This window comes from Hetaerina americana, unplaced genomic scaffold, assembly GCF_022747635.1.
Source record: "Hetaerina americana unplaced genomic scaffold, ioHetAmer1.1.p SCAF_26, whole genome shotgun sequence".
NCBI lineage: Eukaryota > Metazoa > Arthropoda > Insecta > Odonata > Calopterygidae > Hetaerina > Hetaerina americana.
The window spans coordinates 1,857,456-1,878,082 of record NW_027286830.1 but is presented as its reverse complement, the minus strand read 5'-3'; the positions used below and the strand labels follow the sequence as shown (position 1 = coordinate 1,878,082).

Here is a 20,627-nt window from a genome sequence, read left to right as displayed (position 1 = left end):
GAATCCAACCTCAACTTCAATATTTGTGTTTCTGAAATAATTTTATGAAGCTAAGATGGCTGAGGTTAAAAGTAAGCCTATATAATATTTATATTTGAAAGCTTACCTTCCAAACAAATCAATCTGTGGTTTAATACCTATCACCTAGTTACTCCCATGATTGCCGGTGCAATTTTACATCAGGCATGATTTTCCCATAGTCAGTCAGTCAGTTTGGTTTCTCCAAATGTGTTAGTCTATGAGAAGTGAAAAAGTTTTACAGTCAATCTATAGTGAACACTAATGGGTAATCCTCTTAAAAAAGTTGTCAAAATTGAAATCTTTGCATGGATATTTGCATGGATAGGCACTATAAAAAACTTCTACTGTTGATGAGACATTTCTCAATGCATGTCTTCTTCCCTTTTAAAGGGAAACCTTGACATGGCAAAAAAAAGATAGCATAGCCCTTCAGCACACTATCTCAATAAACCTTTTGCTTCTGGTTATGGAAAATAACAGCTTCCATCAACTCTCTCTCATGGCTCACATTTTTTCCTCGATCTTCCACAGAAATGTAATAGATGTGTTTCACTGTTTTATAAATTATATGTAAAAGGACATACCTCAAAGTAGCAAGGAATAAGTGGCCAATGCTTGAAGGCACCAATGCTGGAGGATGGAAAATATCCAACTGCACCTAATGGTGATGGGCGGCCAACACTTGATAGTGGCAGACATAACCTGGAGTCCAAGTGACTGCTGGCATTAGAGGTCCCTCCTTCACTAAGCGCCAATGACCCTCATGTGGGCATATGATTCGGTAAGGGTTAGAGTACCTTCTTGTTGTGAGAGTGCAAAACTGCTCCTAAAGATGGATGAACTACCATGTTAATTCAGGAGATCCTGGCAACTTGTGTCAAACTGAAACATATTAGTAATCTGTAAAAATATACTGCAATTTTCCACCAATCAATATAATTTCCTTTTCCTATATTTCAATATGATCCAGATCTCAATGTAGATAAATCATCATGTCAAATGATGATGATGTATGTCCAGAAGTACATGCATTAAAATTTAGATTAAAGTTTATCTTAAATAGTGGAAAATTGCAATTACATTTTTCAGATTATGAACTACCTCGTATTAAATGATGTGGCAATGAAGATAGAAATGGGAAACCACTCCATTAAGATTCAGAGTACAGCAACGGAAAATCCTTATTCTGAGATTATTACTGATTAGAGAAATCAAGTTCCAGCAAGAGAAGTAACAAGGCCTCCCAGGTTGTCATCTAGCAAAGTCCATCATCATCAAAACTGTCACCTGTAATGTAAAAACACTACTGAAGACAGGCAAACTAGAGGAATGTAAATAACTCCTCCAGGGTCATGTAAGCTTTTACCTGGCAGCAGGTACTCACCTAATCTCCATTTCTCCCCACCCTAACATATGGCATTGCTTATAAGACATAATCAACCTGGTATCATACAATTTTCCAAACATTCATACAATTGCTGCGTGTCAAATAAGTTTTTACTTAACTTTTTAAATAATCCATTATTTGGAATCATTGCCGAGTATTTATAGGACACAACAGCCACATTTTAAGATCTGCAAGAAATGGCAAGACGGCTGCTATTACAAGACAGTTCATTTGCACTGAAAAATAAGAATTACAAGTACACACAGACAAAATTATCCCGGTCTATATGAATCATTTTTACTGAAAAATTCTCGATTTTCATTACAATTAAATAATCGAATATTGACATACTTACACAATTGAGTGAATTCCACTACTAAACCAGTTCCTATAGACTTAAAGCAACACTATACTAGTGCTGATATGTTGTCATTACCCAATTCATTAGAATACCAAATTATCAAATAAGAAAAACAATTTAATATGGTTAGAAATATGTTCCTTTATTTTCTCAAAGTCTTATCATAACAGTCAAGGTAAACAGCAAAGACACTGCTTTCCTAGAGACAAATTAATCAAAAAAAGGAGCATTCCATTGACAAATACATAAGTATTACAAAGCAGATAAATCATCACCTGATAACATACAGAACTCTTGAATCCCACTGGCAGTTTTCCTGCCTGTCCACATTGCCAACGGATCACTCACAAGCAATTGGAGAATTAATTTCATTCATATCTTCATTACATAAGCAACACTTAAATTAGCCTATAGAATTTACTTTCGCTTCCCTCTCTCATGATCTGAGGAACCTTTCTTCTCATTCTTGTCCTGGGAAGATGATGAGGACGAGGATGCCTCTCCACGTTTCTCCTTCTTCCCACCCCCTTCCTTCGATTCCTTTTCTGCAATTGCTGCAGATACATGTCCCACAGCCTGCCTCACGGCCTCACTCTGTGGGTCCACCCCTGGGAGGTTCTCCAGGACACTCTGGAGGAAGGCTGGATCACTCATCACCTCCGATATGTCATCCTCGCCATCACCAGCCGCATCGTCACTGCCCGAAACTTCCACCTCCATGGGTGTTTCACCAGTCCTACTTTTACCAAGCGAGTCAACCTTGACTGCTTGGTCCTCTGCAGTGAATAGAAGGTGATACAGTGGGTTACACTCAAACCAAAACAATCATTAAACTGTGCATTAATTACAAATTCTCCATGAAATGAATCTAATTTTTAGCGCAAATGAAAAATGATACTTACTTTGATAAATGAGAATATGGTTTTGAACTTTTTTTATACGCATATAGATTTACATTAATAAGTCGAAAGACTTGTTGAAATCTTTTTGTCCAGCAGAAATATTTTGCAGGTATATAAGATCCTGGCATGTTTTTCCAAATCTTAACGTAACAATCATGTTTTTTCACATAATATTTTTGACAAGATTTTTTTCCAAATACTTCCCCTCCTAATGAATTTACTTCTTAATTGCTGCACTCCTGTATCACATGACAAGCCATTCACAGCCCTGCAGAAGTTTACATAATACGACTTGGCATTTATTGAATCCTCTTCATCTGATATGGCACAAGCAAATGAGTCACACTGCACTTGGCATGCAAATGTTTCATGGATTTGCCAGAAACCCTTTTCAATACAATGAACCAAGGTGATTAGTCACCTGTAAACACATTGTGATTGGGGAGTCACGTCACTTCTGATGCCTTGGCACACTGGGATCATTTTGAAGTGCCCCATGGACAAGAAAGAGTGAACAACGACAAGAGGAAACAATGGCTCATGTCTTTACTTTCAAAATTATTGCCAACCTTTTATTTCTTTATAAAATTAGACTTGCATGGGCCTGATAACTCACTTCCTAAAATCAAGCTGTTCATTCATAAAGGAGACAAATTCCAAGGTTTTTCCTGGATTTCAAGGAATGCCATAGAGTACAAGCTAAGTGATTTAAAACTTGCCAAATATATAAAGAGAATATAAATTAAACTAAATGAGTTACTGATTCATTCATCACATAGTTGTGGTGAGTGAATTTTTGTGTATTTCAAATCTTATTATTCATTGTTTTGTGGATCAAAACTTATGTCACTGCAGTCAGTCCTGCTATTATAGTTTTACTTTTTACCAAGATTTGCATGCACAATGGCCTACTCCAAATACAAATTGATCTCACAACTAAAAAAAACATCACTCCCAATGGGAAAACTCAAAACTAATGCCACATTCCTGATTCACCTAAAAAATCCCTAACATCTTGAAAACAATTTCGCCTCTTTCACCCTATTTCCTCAAAACTTTTACTGATACACATTGTATCTTAATCTATCTCTACCAAAGACCACAGAAAGTCCCCCAAAAAACACACATTTTTTTGCTTCAACATACTATACTTCAACATCAGCTGGCGTCTTATAGGCTGAGGGGTAAGCCTATAGCCTAGAACTAAAAGATACAAGCCAATTCAATGGAAAAGAACTTGATATTTTTTTCCTGCACCAGGTATAGAAAATGGTTGCTTTTATTAAAAATTTTGATAATATCACTGTTTTGAGCCAGCAATATTTCCTTGAGGTACTCACTTAGAAAATGACAAAATAAATCTTACATGTATATATAGAGCATGTTTAGTCACATCTCACATGCAGTGCTTGTAAAAAACCTACCATATTTCTTCAAATTTAAGATGCCCGCAAATTTAGGACGCACCCAATTTGGATCCCAACACCCAAAAACAAAAAAAAGTCAACGTGATTCTAAGACACAGCATATTTTGGACTCCCAACAGGTGCTGGCTCTCAGGGATCCCTTGGTGGGTGATAATTGGCAACCCGTGTTCCAGGGGATTAGCAGGGATTTAGTGAGTATTTGTTTTTTGGGGTAGGGCATTGAACATGTGCAAAACATGTACAAACGAAGAGAAAAGGGTAAGGAAATTTGTACCCTAATACTTCCCAAATGGATGACACCCAAATGGATTTTTGCTGGTCAGGGAAATGTTGGACTTTAGGTTATTCGTTTAGATAGTGTCTCGAGAGCAGGGCGATCAAGCATGGTTAACGAAACAAGACCTGGCGTGCATCGGTAAGAATTGTAAACCGCAAAGTTCAAAAGGCAAGTTATCTTGTTTACAGAAGAAAATGGGAATAGAAGAGCAGCTGCAAGATTTGGTGTACCCAAGTGCAGAGTAAGACAATGGCATCAGAAAAAGACTGCTATTTTTGCATGCAAAGCTTCACAAAAGAAGTTATCAGGGCCAAAACATGGAAGACCCTGAAGTCATTGCAGCAGTATATGAATATTTTGAGACAAGGCAGAAAGGCAGACGAATTGTGAGCTACGACCTACAGCGATAGAAAGCCAAAAACAAAGCAAGATCTTCGGGCATCCCTCGCACACAATTTTGGGCCAGTCGAAGATAGGCAGAACAATACATGCGACAAACAGGGCTTAGCATTGCAGCGGCGAACATTAATTTGTCAGAAGCTCCCAGCAGACTTTGAACACAATTTTGTAACTTACCCAAAACACATACTTGATCTTCAAAAGAAAGGGAATTCCAAGCTGGGGCAAATGGCTAATGGAGAGGAGATGGAAATTTACTTAGATATGCCGCCAAGTGATATGCTTGAGAGAAATGGGGTCGAAGAAGTATTTCTGAAGACAACAGGGCATGAAAAAACTATGAGTGACAGTGATGTTGGCCGTTACATCTGACGGGTGCAAGTTGCTGCCATTCCTTATCTTAAAAAGAAAAACGATCCCAACGGGATTGAGAAAAACGTTCCCAACAGATATCATTATTCAGGCCCAAGTAAAAGGCTGAAAGACATAAGAATTAATGATTGACTGGTTAAACATCATGTGGGGATGCAGGCCAGGTGCCTGTTTGAATCAGCCCTCTATGCCAGTACTGGATTCTTTCCGGGGCTATCTTAACGATGCCATGAAAGATAAAATCAGACAGATCAGTGAGGTGACCACTTGTGGTCATTCCTGGGGAAATGAAATGTTTTGCAACCGATGGATGTTGGCATTAACAAGCCATTCAAGGATGTTGGCATTAACAAACCATTCAAGGACTCTCCGAGAACAGTACATTTCATGGTTGTCTGCACCTGAATGCGAGTTAAATGCTACAGGAAAAATCAAATAAGCTTCTCCTAACAAAGTTGCACAATGGGTTTATGCTGTTCAAAGGACCCTTTATGAGGAAAAGATTGCGAAGACTATCAAAAAGAGCTGTATCAGCAATAAAATGGATGGCACAGAGGATGACGTCCTTCCGGAGGAGGATGATGATGAAGATGAAATCTTTGCCAACGAGGATGATGAAAGTACATGTGTTTTCAATACCAATAGGTTAAAACTTGGTCTGTCCCTTCCTCCAGCTTCACAACACGTGTTTACATACACTTTTTTCCGCTCAGATGCTGAGCGGGAGCAAAGTGATTCATCCAGCACTTCAGATGAAGAATACAACGTTTGAGGGGGTTACCTAATATTGCATCGAAACAATAAATCGAAGGAACCTAAATAATGATGTTATCTTGCACCAACTTTTCCATTATTGTGCTTTCACTATTTCATAAAAATTTCCTGTTGGTGCGTACTGTACCACACATTTATGTGTTTTTCTCTAATAACACTTTAGCTAGAGGAACATTTGTGTAGAAACTGTCCGTGTATATATTATGTGACCTTCATATATGAGTCCATTCATTAGCCTCATCACTATGTCATGTGTGTGTCCCTTTCCTGATGGATTCCCTCTTTTACAAGTGTATAAACTGACATTGTAAGTGTAGCCTTTGGGTAGGAAAAGCTTGTAACTTTGTAGTAATACAGTTACAATGGCATGCAATACAAAGTTTCACTTCTGTGATTTGCAGTTTCAACTCCAATTTACTAAGAACAAGGACACAAAAAAATTAATATGTATTCATTTGAATTTGAGGGATGGCCAGAAATAGCAATTAATGACGAAGACTTGAGTATACATAGTATTCATTCGAAAGCTAGGAATCACAAAATCCATTATTTTCTGACAGTGTGAGTAGGGAAATCATGTTTTGGTGCCATTTGACTCCCTTCAATGTCATGCTGCCAGACAGGATGAGCATGTGATACATAAAATTTTAACCCGTACGTAAATAGTTAAATGGAATAGAATAAAAAAACAGTAAAAAATTGGATTTTTCCAATTTTCCAACGCCACCAGATACAGATTATGTTGCAGCATCCAGCCTTCACCAGGTCATGCATAGGAAATTGCATGCCTGGTTGAACGTGTTAAACTTGAGGCTGTGCATTACACTTCAGAAAAACAAAAAAAGGAAATTGAAAAATATTTAGGCTCTTTTTTGACTGAGAAGATGATATGAGAATAGAGGAAGCAGAAAGTGGATTAAGTAAATCCAAATATGAATAAATAAATTTACACTCATGTGCTCCGAAATGGCCAAAGCTTGAGAGACAAGTTAAAAACTGGTTAATAAATCACAGAATTAATGATATTAGTGTTTCAATAAAAATGATATCATTGAAGCAAGAAAATAAGAGAAAGGTAAGGATGATTTTTCAGGAACACATTAGGAAGTGTGAGATTCATGAACAAAAATGGTCTATGCATACATACGAGGTCTGTTCAAAAAGTATCGCAAATTTTGAATTTTTGCAGGTTCGGTATATTTGATTTTTTGTGGCGTTATGTTGGTAACTATGTCCCTTACGTTCGGCCATTTTGAATGTTCCATTAATTTTGGATAGCTGTTTTGCTTGGACGTGTTTTGGCTGGTGTTCGATTTTTGCCTGCTCCAAAAGATGGATCAAAGAATCTGTATCATATTTTGTGTGAAAAACGTAATTCAGTGTGCGGACGCATTCCGAATTTTGACTGTGGCATATGGAGAAGTCACCTTGGACCAAAGCGACATTTATCAGGGGTACAAAATATTCTCAGAGGGCTGAGAAATTGTGAAGGACAAAGAGCGTACTGGAGGCCCAAGCACATCCACAACAGATGAAAACATTGATGAAGTGACGAAAATAATATTGGCCAATCATCGAATCGCCATTAGAGAGAAGTTGCTGAGGACCTAAACATGTCGATTAGCTCGTGCCATTCAATTTTTACCAAAGATTTGGGCTGACATGGGTCATCGCATAATTCGTAACAAAATTGCACAACTTTGACCAAAAACAGCAATGCATTAACATTGCTAATGAGGTGTTGGACTCTGCCCCCGACAACCCAAATTTTCTCCTCCCAAATGACCTCCTATGACCCATTTGGGGGTCATAACTGGTGACAAATCACAGGGTTTATGGTTATGACGCGGAAACTGAAGCTCAATCATCCTAATGGAAGCTGCAGCAAGACCCAAGACCAAAAAAAGCGTGCCAATTTCGGTCGAATGCAAAAGTTTTGCTTACAGTTTTCTTCGATTACAGGGGCGTGGTGCATCATGAGTTCCAGCCACAGGGTAAAACAGTAAATAAGGAATATTACCTACAAGTGATGCACAATTGGCACGAAGCAATCCGCCATCACTGCCTGGATTTGTGGAAGAACAAATATTGGCTTTTGCACCATGACAATGCCCCTGCTCACAGATCATTACATGTAGGCAAATTTTTGGCCAAAAACAACACACTAATGATGGCACAGCCACCATATTCCCCAGATCTGGCTCTCAGTGACCTTTTTCTTGCTCCCGAAACTGAAGAGGCCCATGAAAGAATGATGCTATGCTACGATTGATGCGATTTAGACTGCATCGAAGGAGTTGAACAAGATCTCAAAAAATTATTTTTAAAGTTATTCGAAGATTAGAAAAAATCGTTGGCACAAGTGTATTCTACCTAATTGGGAATACTTTGAAGGGGACAAAATAGATATTCATGAATAAATAATTTTTGAAAAAACCCAAAAGTCGCAATACTTTATGAACAGACCCTGTACCAGATCTATAATAGCAAAAAAATGGCACTTTTCAAAAGAAATGTTAAAAGGCAACAATTTAGGATGTTACACTGATGAGAATAATGAAGCTGTAGTCAATTTCTAGTGCTTGTAATTGGCTGAAAAACTCCTGGTGGAAAGTTAAAGGTGAGACTAATATCATGTCTTTTTAAAAATGCCAAATTAGTAATGTGATAGATGGAAGTGATGATGACCTTGTGGAAGAGGAAAGCGACAACCCCATTGAAAATGACTGTAGACACAATTTAGCGGCAGTGATGTTGAATTTCTGGGATTCTACAATAATGTTAATATAGCTGTAAAATTTTAAAAGTAATAATTCCATTGTCTTCATATGAAGTGCTAACATTAAATACTTGGATTTATTTCTGTCGGATTTAAGTCCTTTTAGAGAATTCTAACCTGAAAAATTACAGTCTATAGTATGCACCGGTGCACCTTGTAGGCTGGGAAATATGGTAGATGAAAAATACTGCTGTTAGCATATAGAGCCCTTAAAATATGGTGATTGTTCGTCAAGCAATGAAAAAATGGAGAAACCACTTCAGAAGATTTGAAAATGGAATAAAGTCAGCAGCCAAATATAATGAACACATTGAAAATTAAAAATAGCATTGCCAAACAAAATGATTACGAGTATATCTAAAACACTTTTTTAAAACAGCAGGGAGTATTAATTTACTAACATTCATGTCAACTATTGAAGGATAAACCTTCAAGAGGGAGGAGCATAACAACTGTAGTAAAAAGATACTTGAAGATGAAGGTTAGAGTCAAAGTCTTATGTACATTACAAAGAAAGCATATTTCAAATTGGCTCATTTATGGAAAATACTGCATTAAATGCCCATGGTGTTCACTATAATGTACAGATCAGTATATTTCACTTACGAGCATCTTGCATTGACATATGCATTGCAAAGGCTATCTGTTCCTCTTCACTCATGTGATCAAAGTCAGGCAATCCAGAGCTGCTGATTGTGGTCGTAATAGCCTGCGGAGGGTTGGGTGCAGCAAGTGTGGCAGCTACCGGTGTTACAGCTGGCTGTGGTGTTGCATCCCTCCCTTCCAAAGACATGGCGAGAGCTCTCTCCAACATGTCTTCCTCACTGGCAGCTGGAAAAGAATACATGCCATAAAATACAGCTTCAGGAATTCAAAATTTTAAAAATCTCTCTCTATCTCAGAACATGAAAAACTTTCACTTCCATTTTTTATTACATTCAACCTCTCATAGATGTTATTTATTACATTTTAGCTATGAATAATGAACTATGTCAATGACTCAACCCTTTAAAAGCATCCACAAAAGCATACTAACAAGTCCTTGAGTGAAAATATTTGACACCATCAGTTAATATTGGACTACAAAACTATAAAAATATGAGCAATTGCTTAGCAGAGAAAGCCGCTTGCATGGCACAAAATATCCCCTTAGAAGTTGCATAATTAGGCTAAAGAATGCAAGTAAGAAATTGATAAAACCAAAAAACTATTCATAATAAAAAAATACATGGAAAGAGGATACACTTCCTCTCCATTTAGCATTCAAATACTCACAGTCCCTGGCAATCACCATAGGAGTAGAGGCTGGCACACCAGCCACTGGAGCGGCCCCTGGAGTAGTCTCAGTAGTCGTGGCAGTGGACTCAGCTTGAGCACGTCTTGCCTCCTCTTCCTGGCGCTGCCTCTGCTCCTCCATGGACACTCGCAAGGCCTAAGAAATTAAACAGAGGATATTAAATTCCAATCACATTTAAGCATATCACATTGGTCTCTGATTTACTTTACAGCATTAGGTGAGCAATTTTCATCCATCAGAATCATAGATACTTGGGTCTTCAGAAGGGTATGCCCCTGTAGTGTAGTGAAAAAATGCACTCTTTCCATGGACCACTTTTTCTTTATGTGATTTCTCCCAAATCCAACCCAGATGCACAACAGTTACTTAAGTAAATCTCATTGAGGGACAACTCATTAGCTGTCCTCACTTCCCCTCTAACCTCCCCCTTTCTCCTCACCATTAATCCCAACCTAAAATCTATATCCTCTCCCTCCCTACTTGCAATAATATACGAAAATGAAAACACTTTGTGAAATAGCCAGATAATGATACTCTATCTAATTAGTTACAAAATAACTGACATGGTTGATAAATAATTTCTTTGAAAATCCAAGAGAGGGCACTCATAGATTGGATAAGGTTTGCTTTTAGTAAGCCTCATCTCTCACTAGCCTTTGGTTAAAATTTCCATACCCATGATGTCGTTTCATTTTCATAGTCGACCGAAGCACCAAACTTAGTTTATTCAGAAAAATATGGACGGATGCAGTTAAGCCGTGTAGTACATCATCTGCTCCTATGTTTTCGAATGTTCACGATTGGGTACATGAGTTTCAATGCGGCCGTACATCCACAAATGAGGAACTTCATTTGGGATGTCCAGGGGAAGTGACTTCTCCAAAATGATTACCAGATCAATGTCATTTTGATCCATGACTCAGACTGAGTAATTGATGAAATAGTTGAGGCCATAGGCATATAGGCCATCAGGTACATAGTATTTTCAATTTTCCATGAAAAATTGGCAGTGAAAAAAATCTCAGCAAGATGAGTTTGCCCTAAGTGGAGAACAAATGCAGTCACGAGGTCAACCCGGGCGTTAATTTGGCAATTTTCCTTTCCAATTCCAAGGAGTTTCTGTGCTGATACATAACTGTGGACAAAACATGGATACACTACTACATTACAGAACAAAGGAACAGGGGAAACAGTGGGTTCCTAAAAGGCAATCTGGCTCCAAAGAAGGAGAAGAGAGTAAAATGGGCTAACAAGGTGATGGACAGTTTTTGGGATGCAGGCGGCATCATCTACATCGATTACTCCCAAAAATGAAAAATATTAAGGAGAGTTTTTGAGTCACATGCATTTTATTGCTCCAGTGAGCAAAGAAAGGAGATCAGATCCTTGTATATATAATAAACCAGAAAACTTAAAAAAGTGCGGTGGCTAGCATACATGTACTGGCTTCCCAAACAATACGGCCGGGTTTGTTTCCTGAAGACGGCAGTTTTTCAGTGGTAACCCTATATCCCTACTTGAGGTGCTTGGTGGAGAGTTATTTGGGCGAGAACGCCATCCATCAAATGGAACGTTAAGCTGCGGAGCTTTCTATAAGAGTAGGCTAATGCCAATGCCATATTTATTACAACCCTGCAAATGACCTCAGCAGTCGCTCGCCCCCCCTAAATCTACTACTACTACTTGTGCAAAGAAATCAATAAAAAAGTCCTTGCTTGGCAAAGAAAATATTCTCCTCCACCAACATAATGCACTAGTGCACACCTGTGCAGTTTCGATGGTTAAAATTCTGTAATTATATTTCAAATCATTACAACATCCACCAATCCAACACTTTCACCAGATTTGACCCCAGTAACTTTTTTAATCCCAGAATTGAAAATATGGCTCGGCGGAAAAGGATTCACATTGAACGAGGAGAGGTCATCACCAATTAATTTGCAGACCTTCCAAAATTCTACTTTTTGGAGATATTGTTGGAGAAATAATGAAAAAGGTATACCGAGCTAGAAGGAGATTATGTTTCTTTAACAACTTTTATTGAAAAACTCATGTATAATGTGTGAAATAGGAAAATACTTTATTTCCTGTTATCATGAAGGAGTTCCACAAAGTAATGCCATCCAGCATTTTGGACACTCTCTCCCCAGTGTGTAGGTAGTACAGACCATTCACATTTTACTATTATGGCGGCAAAATTAGAAATTTAACATTTGCTGTAGGTAAATATACCCCTACACCATCCCCATTCAAAACATGCAATGTAGTTAATATTTATCCGGGTGTATTACAAGGGCAATGCCTTGCACATTTAATTTCTCTATTTTCTAAGAAAATGGCACGGATCAATTAGACAGAAACTTTAATATGACTGAAAAGAATGTATTAATTACGCATACAGCAAATGATTTGAATACTAAGCAACAAGTAAATACTTGCATCTACCATCAAAGATTCTTTAAACTTTAAAATGTTGACATGTTCTGCTCTATCCCTTCTCTGAACTTTGCAACACTTGCATACAAAAACTTATGTGTTTTGCATAATACTCTATGCAAACATTTCAAATGAAACTTGGGTCAACCAAACTTAAATATCGATAAGTTAAAAGTAAAACAGCAGAAAAATAATCAAGATAAACTTATATAATGAAATATAAAAGCAAAAATTGTATCGTACATAAAACCTTCAAAATTTCCACACAAAATCATGTCGCTGAGGTTTAGCAAGACCATTATTGCTACTGACTTGAAAAAAAATGCCATTTGACAAAATTGACTTTGCTGTAACAAATACTTAATAATACATTGCAGACCTCTAACAACAAAAATGATAATAAACTTATTCCAAGATTAACAGATCTACATTTGAAAGCATACTGCACACTTCAGCATTTATGAAAATACTCAATTTATCACAGCAAATGGTTTTTCCAACAAATCAGAGGTTTTCATTACTTTTCATGGAATAATTGAAAGCAATAACAAGTAATTTTAATAAAATATAACTAATTATGCTGTTCTCAAGCACCCATCAAAAATAATAACATACCTTAATTATGTTTTCTAAATGAAGGATATAAGATACTTCCATTTTCCGGTAAAAATTATCATAACACATTTTACTGAATTAAAGACTTACCAAAGCAAGTTCTGGGTCTTCATTGGGATCAACTCCAAACTCGAAGCCAGATCCACCGAGACCAGCTCCGCCCATTCCATCCTCACCCTGAAAAAAGTAAACAACTCATAAATGAGGTACAAAATATTTCAGCCAGTTATTTTTAATTACATTGAAATCCCTCTTTGTTTCTGCTGAGTGTAAATGTAAAAAGTATAAACTGCTTGAAAGTCAATTTAGGCAAATCAAAATTTCTTCAAAGAACAAGACGATCTTTCAACAGGATATTAAAAAAATTATTTTCAATCACCGTTCCCCTTTGAAATCTAGGTCCTTGTAAAATAGTACACAGATGAAAAATATCTTAATTACATGAAAATCTTTCTAATGCATAAATAGTTATTCACATGCTTATATAAAATTTCTACTTTCAATTGGTAAACGTTTGATGTCTTTAGACTTGTTAAATAACAGATTTTTTTCCATAAATTATAGTGCTAGCTATAACAAACATCTTCGGTATGGAGGAAGAAAAAGGACAGATTAGATTGCAAAAAGTATGTAACTACAATGCATGGGAATGCCCAGAAGTGTTACCTAGAGATGGCAGTAGTTGTTTGAAAAAAATATTACTGTATTAAAAAGTATGCAATCTATAAAGCACATTTGTTTGGCAGCCATCAATAGTGAACGTTTACAGTGAATTTGAGGAATTGGAGAAAATTGGTCATCCTTATGTGACACGATATGTTTATTTGAAAGGCCTCAGCCCCACCAATATAAAAGCTGAACTGGATTCTACTCTGGGGGAGTCTGCTCCTTTGTATACAACAGTAAAATATTGGGTACCAGAGTTTAAACGAGGCCATATGAGTTGTCAAGACGAGCATTGAATTGGTCGACCAAATGAGATGACGACTCCAGAAAATGTGAAGAAAATTCACAAAGTGATACTGGATGATCATCAACTGAAAGCGATCTAGCGAGCTAGCAGACATAGTTGACATTTCAAAAAGTGCATTACATCGCATATTAACTGAAAATTTGGACATGAGAAAGTTGTGTGCAAGATGGGTGCCATGTTTGCTCACACTCGAGCAAAACCAGTGTCATGAAGATGTTTCAATTGAGTGTTCAGCAAACTTTCACAGCAACAAAGCAGAATATATGTGCTGTTTCATAACCATGGGTCCATTACTCCACACCCAAGACAAAAGAACAATCAAAACAATGGATTCATGAGGGAGAAACGGCTCCAAAGAAGGCCAAAGACCATTTCATCTGCAGGCAAGGTCATGGCGTCCGTTTTTTGGGATGCACAAAGTCAATTATTTCATTACATTTCAATATGCACAAAGGATAATTTTCATTGACTATCTTGAAAGGAAAAACTATCAATGGCGAGTTTTAAGCAAACTTATTGCAACATTTGAGCGAAGAAATCAAGCAAAAGCGGCCGCATTTGGCTAAGAAGAAAGTGTTGTTTCATCAAGACAATGCACCAGCTCACAAAGCCATTATTGCAATCACCAAAATTCATGAATTGCTACCTCATGCACCCTATTTGCCAGATTTAGCCCCCTTGGATTATTTTCTGTTCGAAAACTAGAAAATATGGCTTGATGGTCAAAGATTTTTCAACCGCAAAGAAGTGATGTCGGCATTTAATGGCTATTTTGAGGAGCAAGACAGTTCTTATTATAAAAAGGGTATCGGACTTATTGAGCATCCCTGAGAAAAGTGTATGGAGCCGAAAGGAGATTACGTTGAAAAATTAACACATTTTTTTCCCAAATTTTTGTTTTCTTTGTTGGGTCGGGTACTATTGGGATTGCCCTCATGAAAGTGCATGAATTCAATTTTGACTTGAACTGACACAAATTTTCTCTGATCGATTAGCATCTGGATCCTTCCAGTTTTCCTTACATGTACTTCTGATAAATGTGGATTTAACCTTTGACAAGAGCTAGCAAAGAATTAAATTTTTCTCAGGTAAATGATTGAATAACAGAGCTGATTGACATTTGAATGATACCTGTTCTAATTTGTCACAAAAAATGATTTCTTGGTGAATTTTCATGAACCATTACTACAATGTTATCTATTTCATTGACTAGGACACTAATCCCTACTGTAAACCAAACCAAATCATTATTACCCTATATCTGTTATCAAAAGTCCTGAAAATTGGTGTTTACAAGTAAAATTCATTATGAAAACATTTTGCAAATCCTAGGACAGCAGAAAGGGTCACCAGTACACTTGAGATTCTGTGGGACTAGCCACAGAATCTTAAAAAATGTAACAAGAATGGAGTAAAATTTAAATCTCTTCATAACTACATAATTTCAGAACTCTAAAAGTATTTATGCAACACTCATTAACAATTGAATGATTCTTAAGATACTGCAATGAAATGAAATTTACTCATTGTTTATTCAATGACTTAGGACGGAATTGATGCTAATACATATTCCATTCGCCTGCACCCTCAGCAAGATAAAACTCTTGACATATGCAGCCCCTTTGATAATAAAAACTCTAAAATAATAGTAATTTCTATTTAAAAATTTCTAATGAAGAGACTGCAATATCATAGAGGTTCCTCCATATGGGAAATCTTCATTATTTAAGAATATGCTATGTTTAAAGAATCTCAAAATCGGTCTATTTTGAGATTAGGTTATTACATGTCATCAGAGAATGAAGAGGTTTAAACTCAATGCAAACCTGGATAACAGGAGATGAAATCAGGGCATCCGAAAGATGGGGCCCTGGTGGGACTGTCACCAAATGGCTTCCTGCACCATCTTTCCCATTGAGAGTATTTATAAAAGCAGTGAGTAGATCATTGTTGGCCACCTAAATAATAAACATTGATTCACTGTATAAGCACATATGCAATTAGTACAACAAATATTATAATTTCAGTTTGATATGTAAATGCAAATTTAGTAGTACTGTGAAACCAAAAACACAACGAATAGCTATCATCTGTATGGTCTGTTGGTGCTTAGCAAATCAATACTTTCATACAATTTTTTGAGTTTTAATAATTATATTTACTATGCTTCAGAGTTTGATAGCACAATATTTGACAAACATCTCAATTGGATAAGAGATTAATGACAAACTAACTTCATTTTTTGATAAAAACTAAGCATGTATTAAAAATTCAGGAGTGATTCTTGGCCATATTTTCCATACAAGGAGGAACAATTTTATTTTACAATAGAAATATAACTCTTAAAACCTCAGTTTTCCAGCCTGCTTGCACAAATCATAATAACTAAAAGGACTTCATAATGTCCAACTATAATGGATAACATTAATTGCATTAGTCAAAAAGACGATGGTACTTTCATGTACATGGTGGAGAGATTAAACATACAAAAATGCCGTGCTAGTATATTGGTATTGAGTAAAAACATTTTAACTATTCAATTACAATCTAAACTAATTAAAATTACTACTTACTTCAATATTAATTATTAATAATTAGTCGTCAGTTCCTTAACCTTTCATTTAACTTCTGTTTGTTCAGCATATGTAAACAGGAAGTTGCTTCTTTGGTTGATTTTTTATGCTTAAACTCATTAAATTTGCTTTTGTTAATGTAAATTTTTTCATTGACACGAATATTCACTGACCTCATAAAAGACCATACATGGTTATGCATACATCAATGAAAAATTGTATAAGCATTTTATAGTTATTCCTACCATTTTGTTACCTATTTTCATGACGATTCCAGATATACAATTATTACACACACCTCCACCCTCTATTTCACTATGTCATCCTTCAATTATGAAACACTACATAAGTTCACACGTACGTCACATATCATATTTCTAAAAACCTATTGGAAGAGAACTCCAGGGAGAATTCCCATGGGTTTAGAAGAAAATCTTTTTCATTACACATTGTCACTTTTTAGCATCCACCGAGATATCGCGGTGATGTGTGTTTAACTACATGAATTTCTATGATTTATTAGATTTAAAAGAAAAATCTCACCTTAGGACTCACCTCCTCCCCAAAGCTGACAATATCAACGCTGACTTTTTCCTTTTTCAATCTTTTAGCAAGTTTAACAAGGTCCTTTTCCTCTGATTCCACAGGACTTCCAACAAAAACTACAATTCTCATTTTGTGATTTTTACCTTGGCGATGTTTTAACGCAAGCTGTATAAAAGATAGATTTCAATAATTAAGAATATGTCAGGGACCACTTTCACCATTACTGTCATGATAGTAAAGCATACGCATTAACTGATGAATAAAGTGTATAGAGCGTATGCTTTATGATGAGCTAAGTCTACACCGTTACTCTCAATTTCAAAGGTAATAACACAAATGAGTTTGTGGTACATAAAGGTTATTTTCCGACAGAATACACAAATATAAAGGCACAAAACCCCGTGGGTTGCCAGGCCACAAAGACTTTGAGCTAAGGGTTTTGATGAAATATTTGGAGCATTTGAAATTAATGAAATATGCATAAAAAAATACTTCCGGTGGCCAGAAAAATTCATCTTGGAAATACAAGTACTAATAAAATAGGGAAGTTAAGAGCATGCGAAAGATGCGAGGAAGAGAAACCTTTGGCGATAAGATACAGAACAGAATTACTACAGACGCACAAATGCGAAATGTAAGATTGGTAGTTTGAAAATATAAATGAAACCATGTCGTTATAATATTAATTTCTTAAATAAAAAAAGTAAATGTAACTTGTTACTTTTTATACTAAAATGATCCGATCACTAAAACTAAATAACAATTTGAAGGGTAATTTTGTTCAAATAATTTTTAGTAAAGAGTACAAAACATTATCATATAACACACTTACATGCGCAATACGGATGCCCGTTAAAAGATTGATATTCCCGTCGGGTTGCACCTGATGAAGTTTCGATAGGATACGGCCGACATCACTGGTCAGAGTTGCTAAAACTTCCACACTAAAACAATTTCAAATAATTACATGAGATGGTGGATAGCCCAAATTAAATACCAATTAAGGAGTAAGAATTCGCTTACTTTGATAGCGTGAGAAGGCCAACATTATTTTCCGCATTAGTTCGGATTTTAGATTGGCAAACTAAATTCACAGCATCTTGTTGAGCTTGAAGTCTTGTTGGTAGAAAGTCACCATTTCTCATATAGTCACTATTATCGACACTGAAAAAAGGTCCAATGTTTACTAGTGCATTTAAGTTAATAATTTCCAGTTTATTTTTAATTTGTCTTTAAACTCATAAAATACAAAATTTGTGGCAGATAAATCGTTAACTTACCATATCATAGTACTTTCCAGAACCATGACGGAAGCAAAATTTTACACTAGTCTAGAAAAAGTAATTTCAATTGGGAAAACTTAAGGATTTTAACAAGCTTAAATTCCTGTACAAATGACTATCGAGGCCTGCAACTTCCAAAACCCAGACAGTACGGATAATTAAACGAAACAAACCTAGTCTCACGTCAGAAAACGCAAGCGGTACAACGATGATTCTCGATAATAATATTAAAACAGTTGAAGACGATTTCCGAAGATCCAGCTAAAAGAGATACTATGAGGCGTAAAGGGCGGAAAACACGATTTAGCCAACGTGTCAATTATATAATTTAAATTTGTTTTGACGATTTATACAGCATGTATTTCAATAAGTTATTTACTTGCGTTTCATATTTATTTTATTTACAAATTTTGTGCATTGTATTAGCATTTTTATGCCCTTCAAGAGGCGCTATTTGGGGTAAATCCAAAAATATCTAGCACTACCAAACCGCTGTCACTTGATTATACTACAGTGAGAAATGACAAAATAAATATTATAGTTATTCAATTAATATAAACTTAAAACAATTTATTAAAGCATTTGTAGCTTAAAAATTACTAAAAATAAAATCATTTTTAAAATCCTATGCATAATTTGCAATAATTCTACATAATAATGTTTTTCCTTTCAATAGTGCCAATGTGTGCGTTATATATTACTTCAAATGATCTCTATAGCTATGGAAGTTCGTAAATAAAGAGTTCTCTGGTTTCCCACCATGTAGTATAGTTGGTCTGTCACAATAATTCGACAGTTAAGTGAGCCGTTATCTTCATCATGAAGTATTTATCTATCTTTAAGATTCTTCCCTCTAAAGATGATAGTAAATTTAGCCATTGAGATATTTGTACTGACTAACGCTATCATTCCGTTGGAAACCCAAAAATTCTTCATTCAGAAAGGGAGCTAGTCAGCATTCCAATCTCTCGTCAGTATTGTTCTCCTACACTTTGAAGAAGCAAGAAAACAGGCTCAAGAAATAGACATAAAAAGTATTCAAGTACTTAAAAAAGTAATTAACATTCCGTTTCACTTATATCATCCCAGTTACAGCAAATAATCCAAAATAATTGTATGCTCTGTTGAACTAAATTGATGAAATACTCCAAGGATATATTGCCACATGAATCAACTGAAAGAAACTAATCTTGGCAGTGGAAAGGGCAGAGGGAATATACTGTGCTATCCGGAAAGGATGGGCAGTATTTACAATCAGGTTCAAGCTCTCTATAATTAACTTAAATCTTTGCTCTACTTTCTTTGTCCTCTCCACAAAGTCGCCCCCCCTGCATCTAGAAAATACTTACTTATACATCTACCACCATGGAAGTACATGACACATACATACAAAACATCTTATCCTTTAACATTTAATTTTTTTGCAAAAAAGTACCTCAATCACAAATACATTTTATGTGCCATCATTGGAGATGCAGTAGGCCAGGGATAGAGTGTTGAACTGATGACCAGAGGGTTCAGGTTTGAGTCCTGAGCACTCTCAGCTTCACTCAAGCTTTGTGATTTTATGGGTACCAGATCTTCCTGGAAAAATATAGCCAGCTGGCACAATGCCCCCCTTTCCTGATGTGATTTTCATTACCTATTGTTCATAGTATTGGGTGAACTCTACCATTTCCTACCAGCTTACTGATCACTGTGTTTTAGATTTTTTTTACCTTTGAGTTAAATATTCTTAGTAATTGTGTAGGAAATTTTTTCAAGTGACTAGTTAAATGTTTTGATCTCTGTGGTCAATTTTCACTGTAATGCTAGCATTAAAATGGATTAATTTATATGGGCCCTCATCTGGGAAATTGAGAAGGTTCAAGGCAGGGCATAGTTTTAGTTTTGCTAAAAACTTTTACGATGAAACAAAAAGCATCACTGAAATGCTTATGGAGTTTGGGTGGGAATCATAAGAAGAGAGACGATTTAATGCAAAGTTGAAATTACAAAATAAATTCAGATCCGCATGTTTCAGCACCGAGGTCTCGCAAATTATTCACACTCCAACATACATTGGTCACTTGGATCATGTATATAAAATTCGGGAAATAGATGCCAGAACTAACAGACTCAAGGACTCCTTCTTCCCACGGACAATATGGGATAGCAACTGCAGGGTTATAGATATCAAAAATTGCCACCCTCAACATCTAGGGA

At 36.1% G+C, this 20,627-nt stretch overlaps 1 protein-coding gene across 2 annotated transcripts; it reads right to left on the bottom strand.

Annotated features, from left to right (window-relative positions):
* Positions 1-1,896: 1,896 nt before the first annotated feature.
* Rpn10 (regulatory particle non-ATPase 10) lies at positions 1,897-18,641 on the bottom strand. 2 transcript variants are annotated; one of them, XM_071586777.1, is made up of 9 exons: positions 18,420-18,641; positions 18,163-18,303; positions 17,972-18,083; positions 17,137-17,304; positions 15,847-15,978; positions 13,138-13,224; positions 9,975-10,131; positions 9,306-9,530; positions 1,897-2,545 (listed from the first exon to the last, which is right to left on the bottom strand). In XM_071586777.1, exons 1-9 carry the CDS (start codon positions 18,443-18,445, stop codon positions 2,187-2,189), a joined length of 1,407 nt encoding a protein of 468 aa, XP_071442878.1. In that variant the 5' UTR covers positions 18,446-18,641; the 3' UTR covers positions 1,897-2,186. The 2 variants fall into 2 exon arrangements, with proteins under 2 accessions (XP_071442878.1, XP_071442879.1); XM_071586778.1 differs by having other exon boundaries at positions 17,149-17,304.
* Between the last annotated feature and the right edge of the window lie 1,986 nt (positions 18,642-20,627).

Coding starts and splice junctions, on each gene's coding strand:
- Rpn10 (XM_071586777.1), bottom strand. CDS start 18,445: ATGGTTCTGGAAAGTACTATGATATG. Junction 15,979..17,136: donor GGGAGGAGGTGAGTCCTAAG/GTGAGATTTTTC, acceptor TTTATTATTTAG/GTGGCCAACAATGATCTACT. Junction 10,132..13,137: donor AAGACCCAGAACTTGCTTTG/GTAAGTCTTTAA, acceptor TTAATTTCTTAG/GCCTTGCGAGTGTCCATGGA.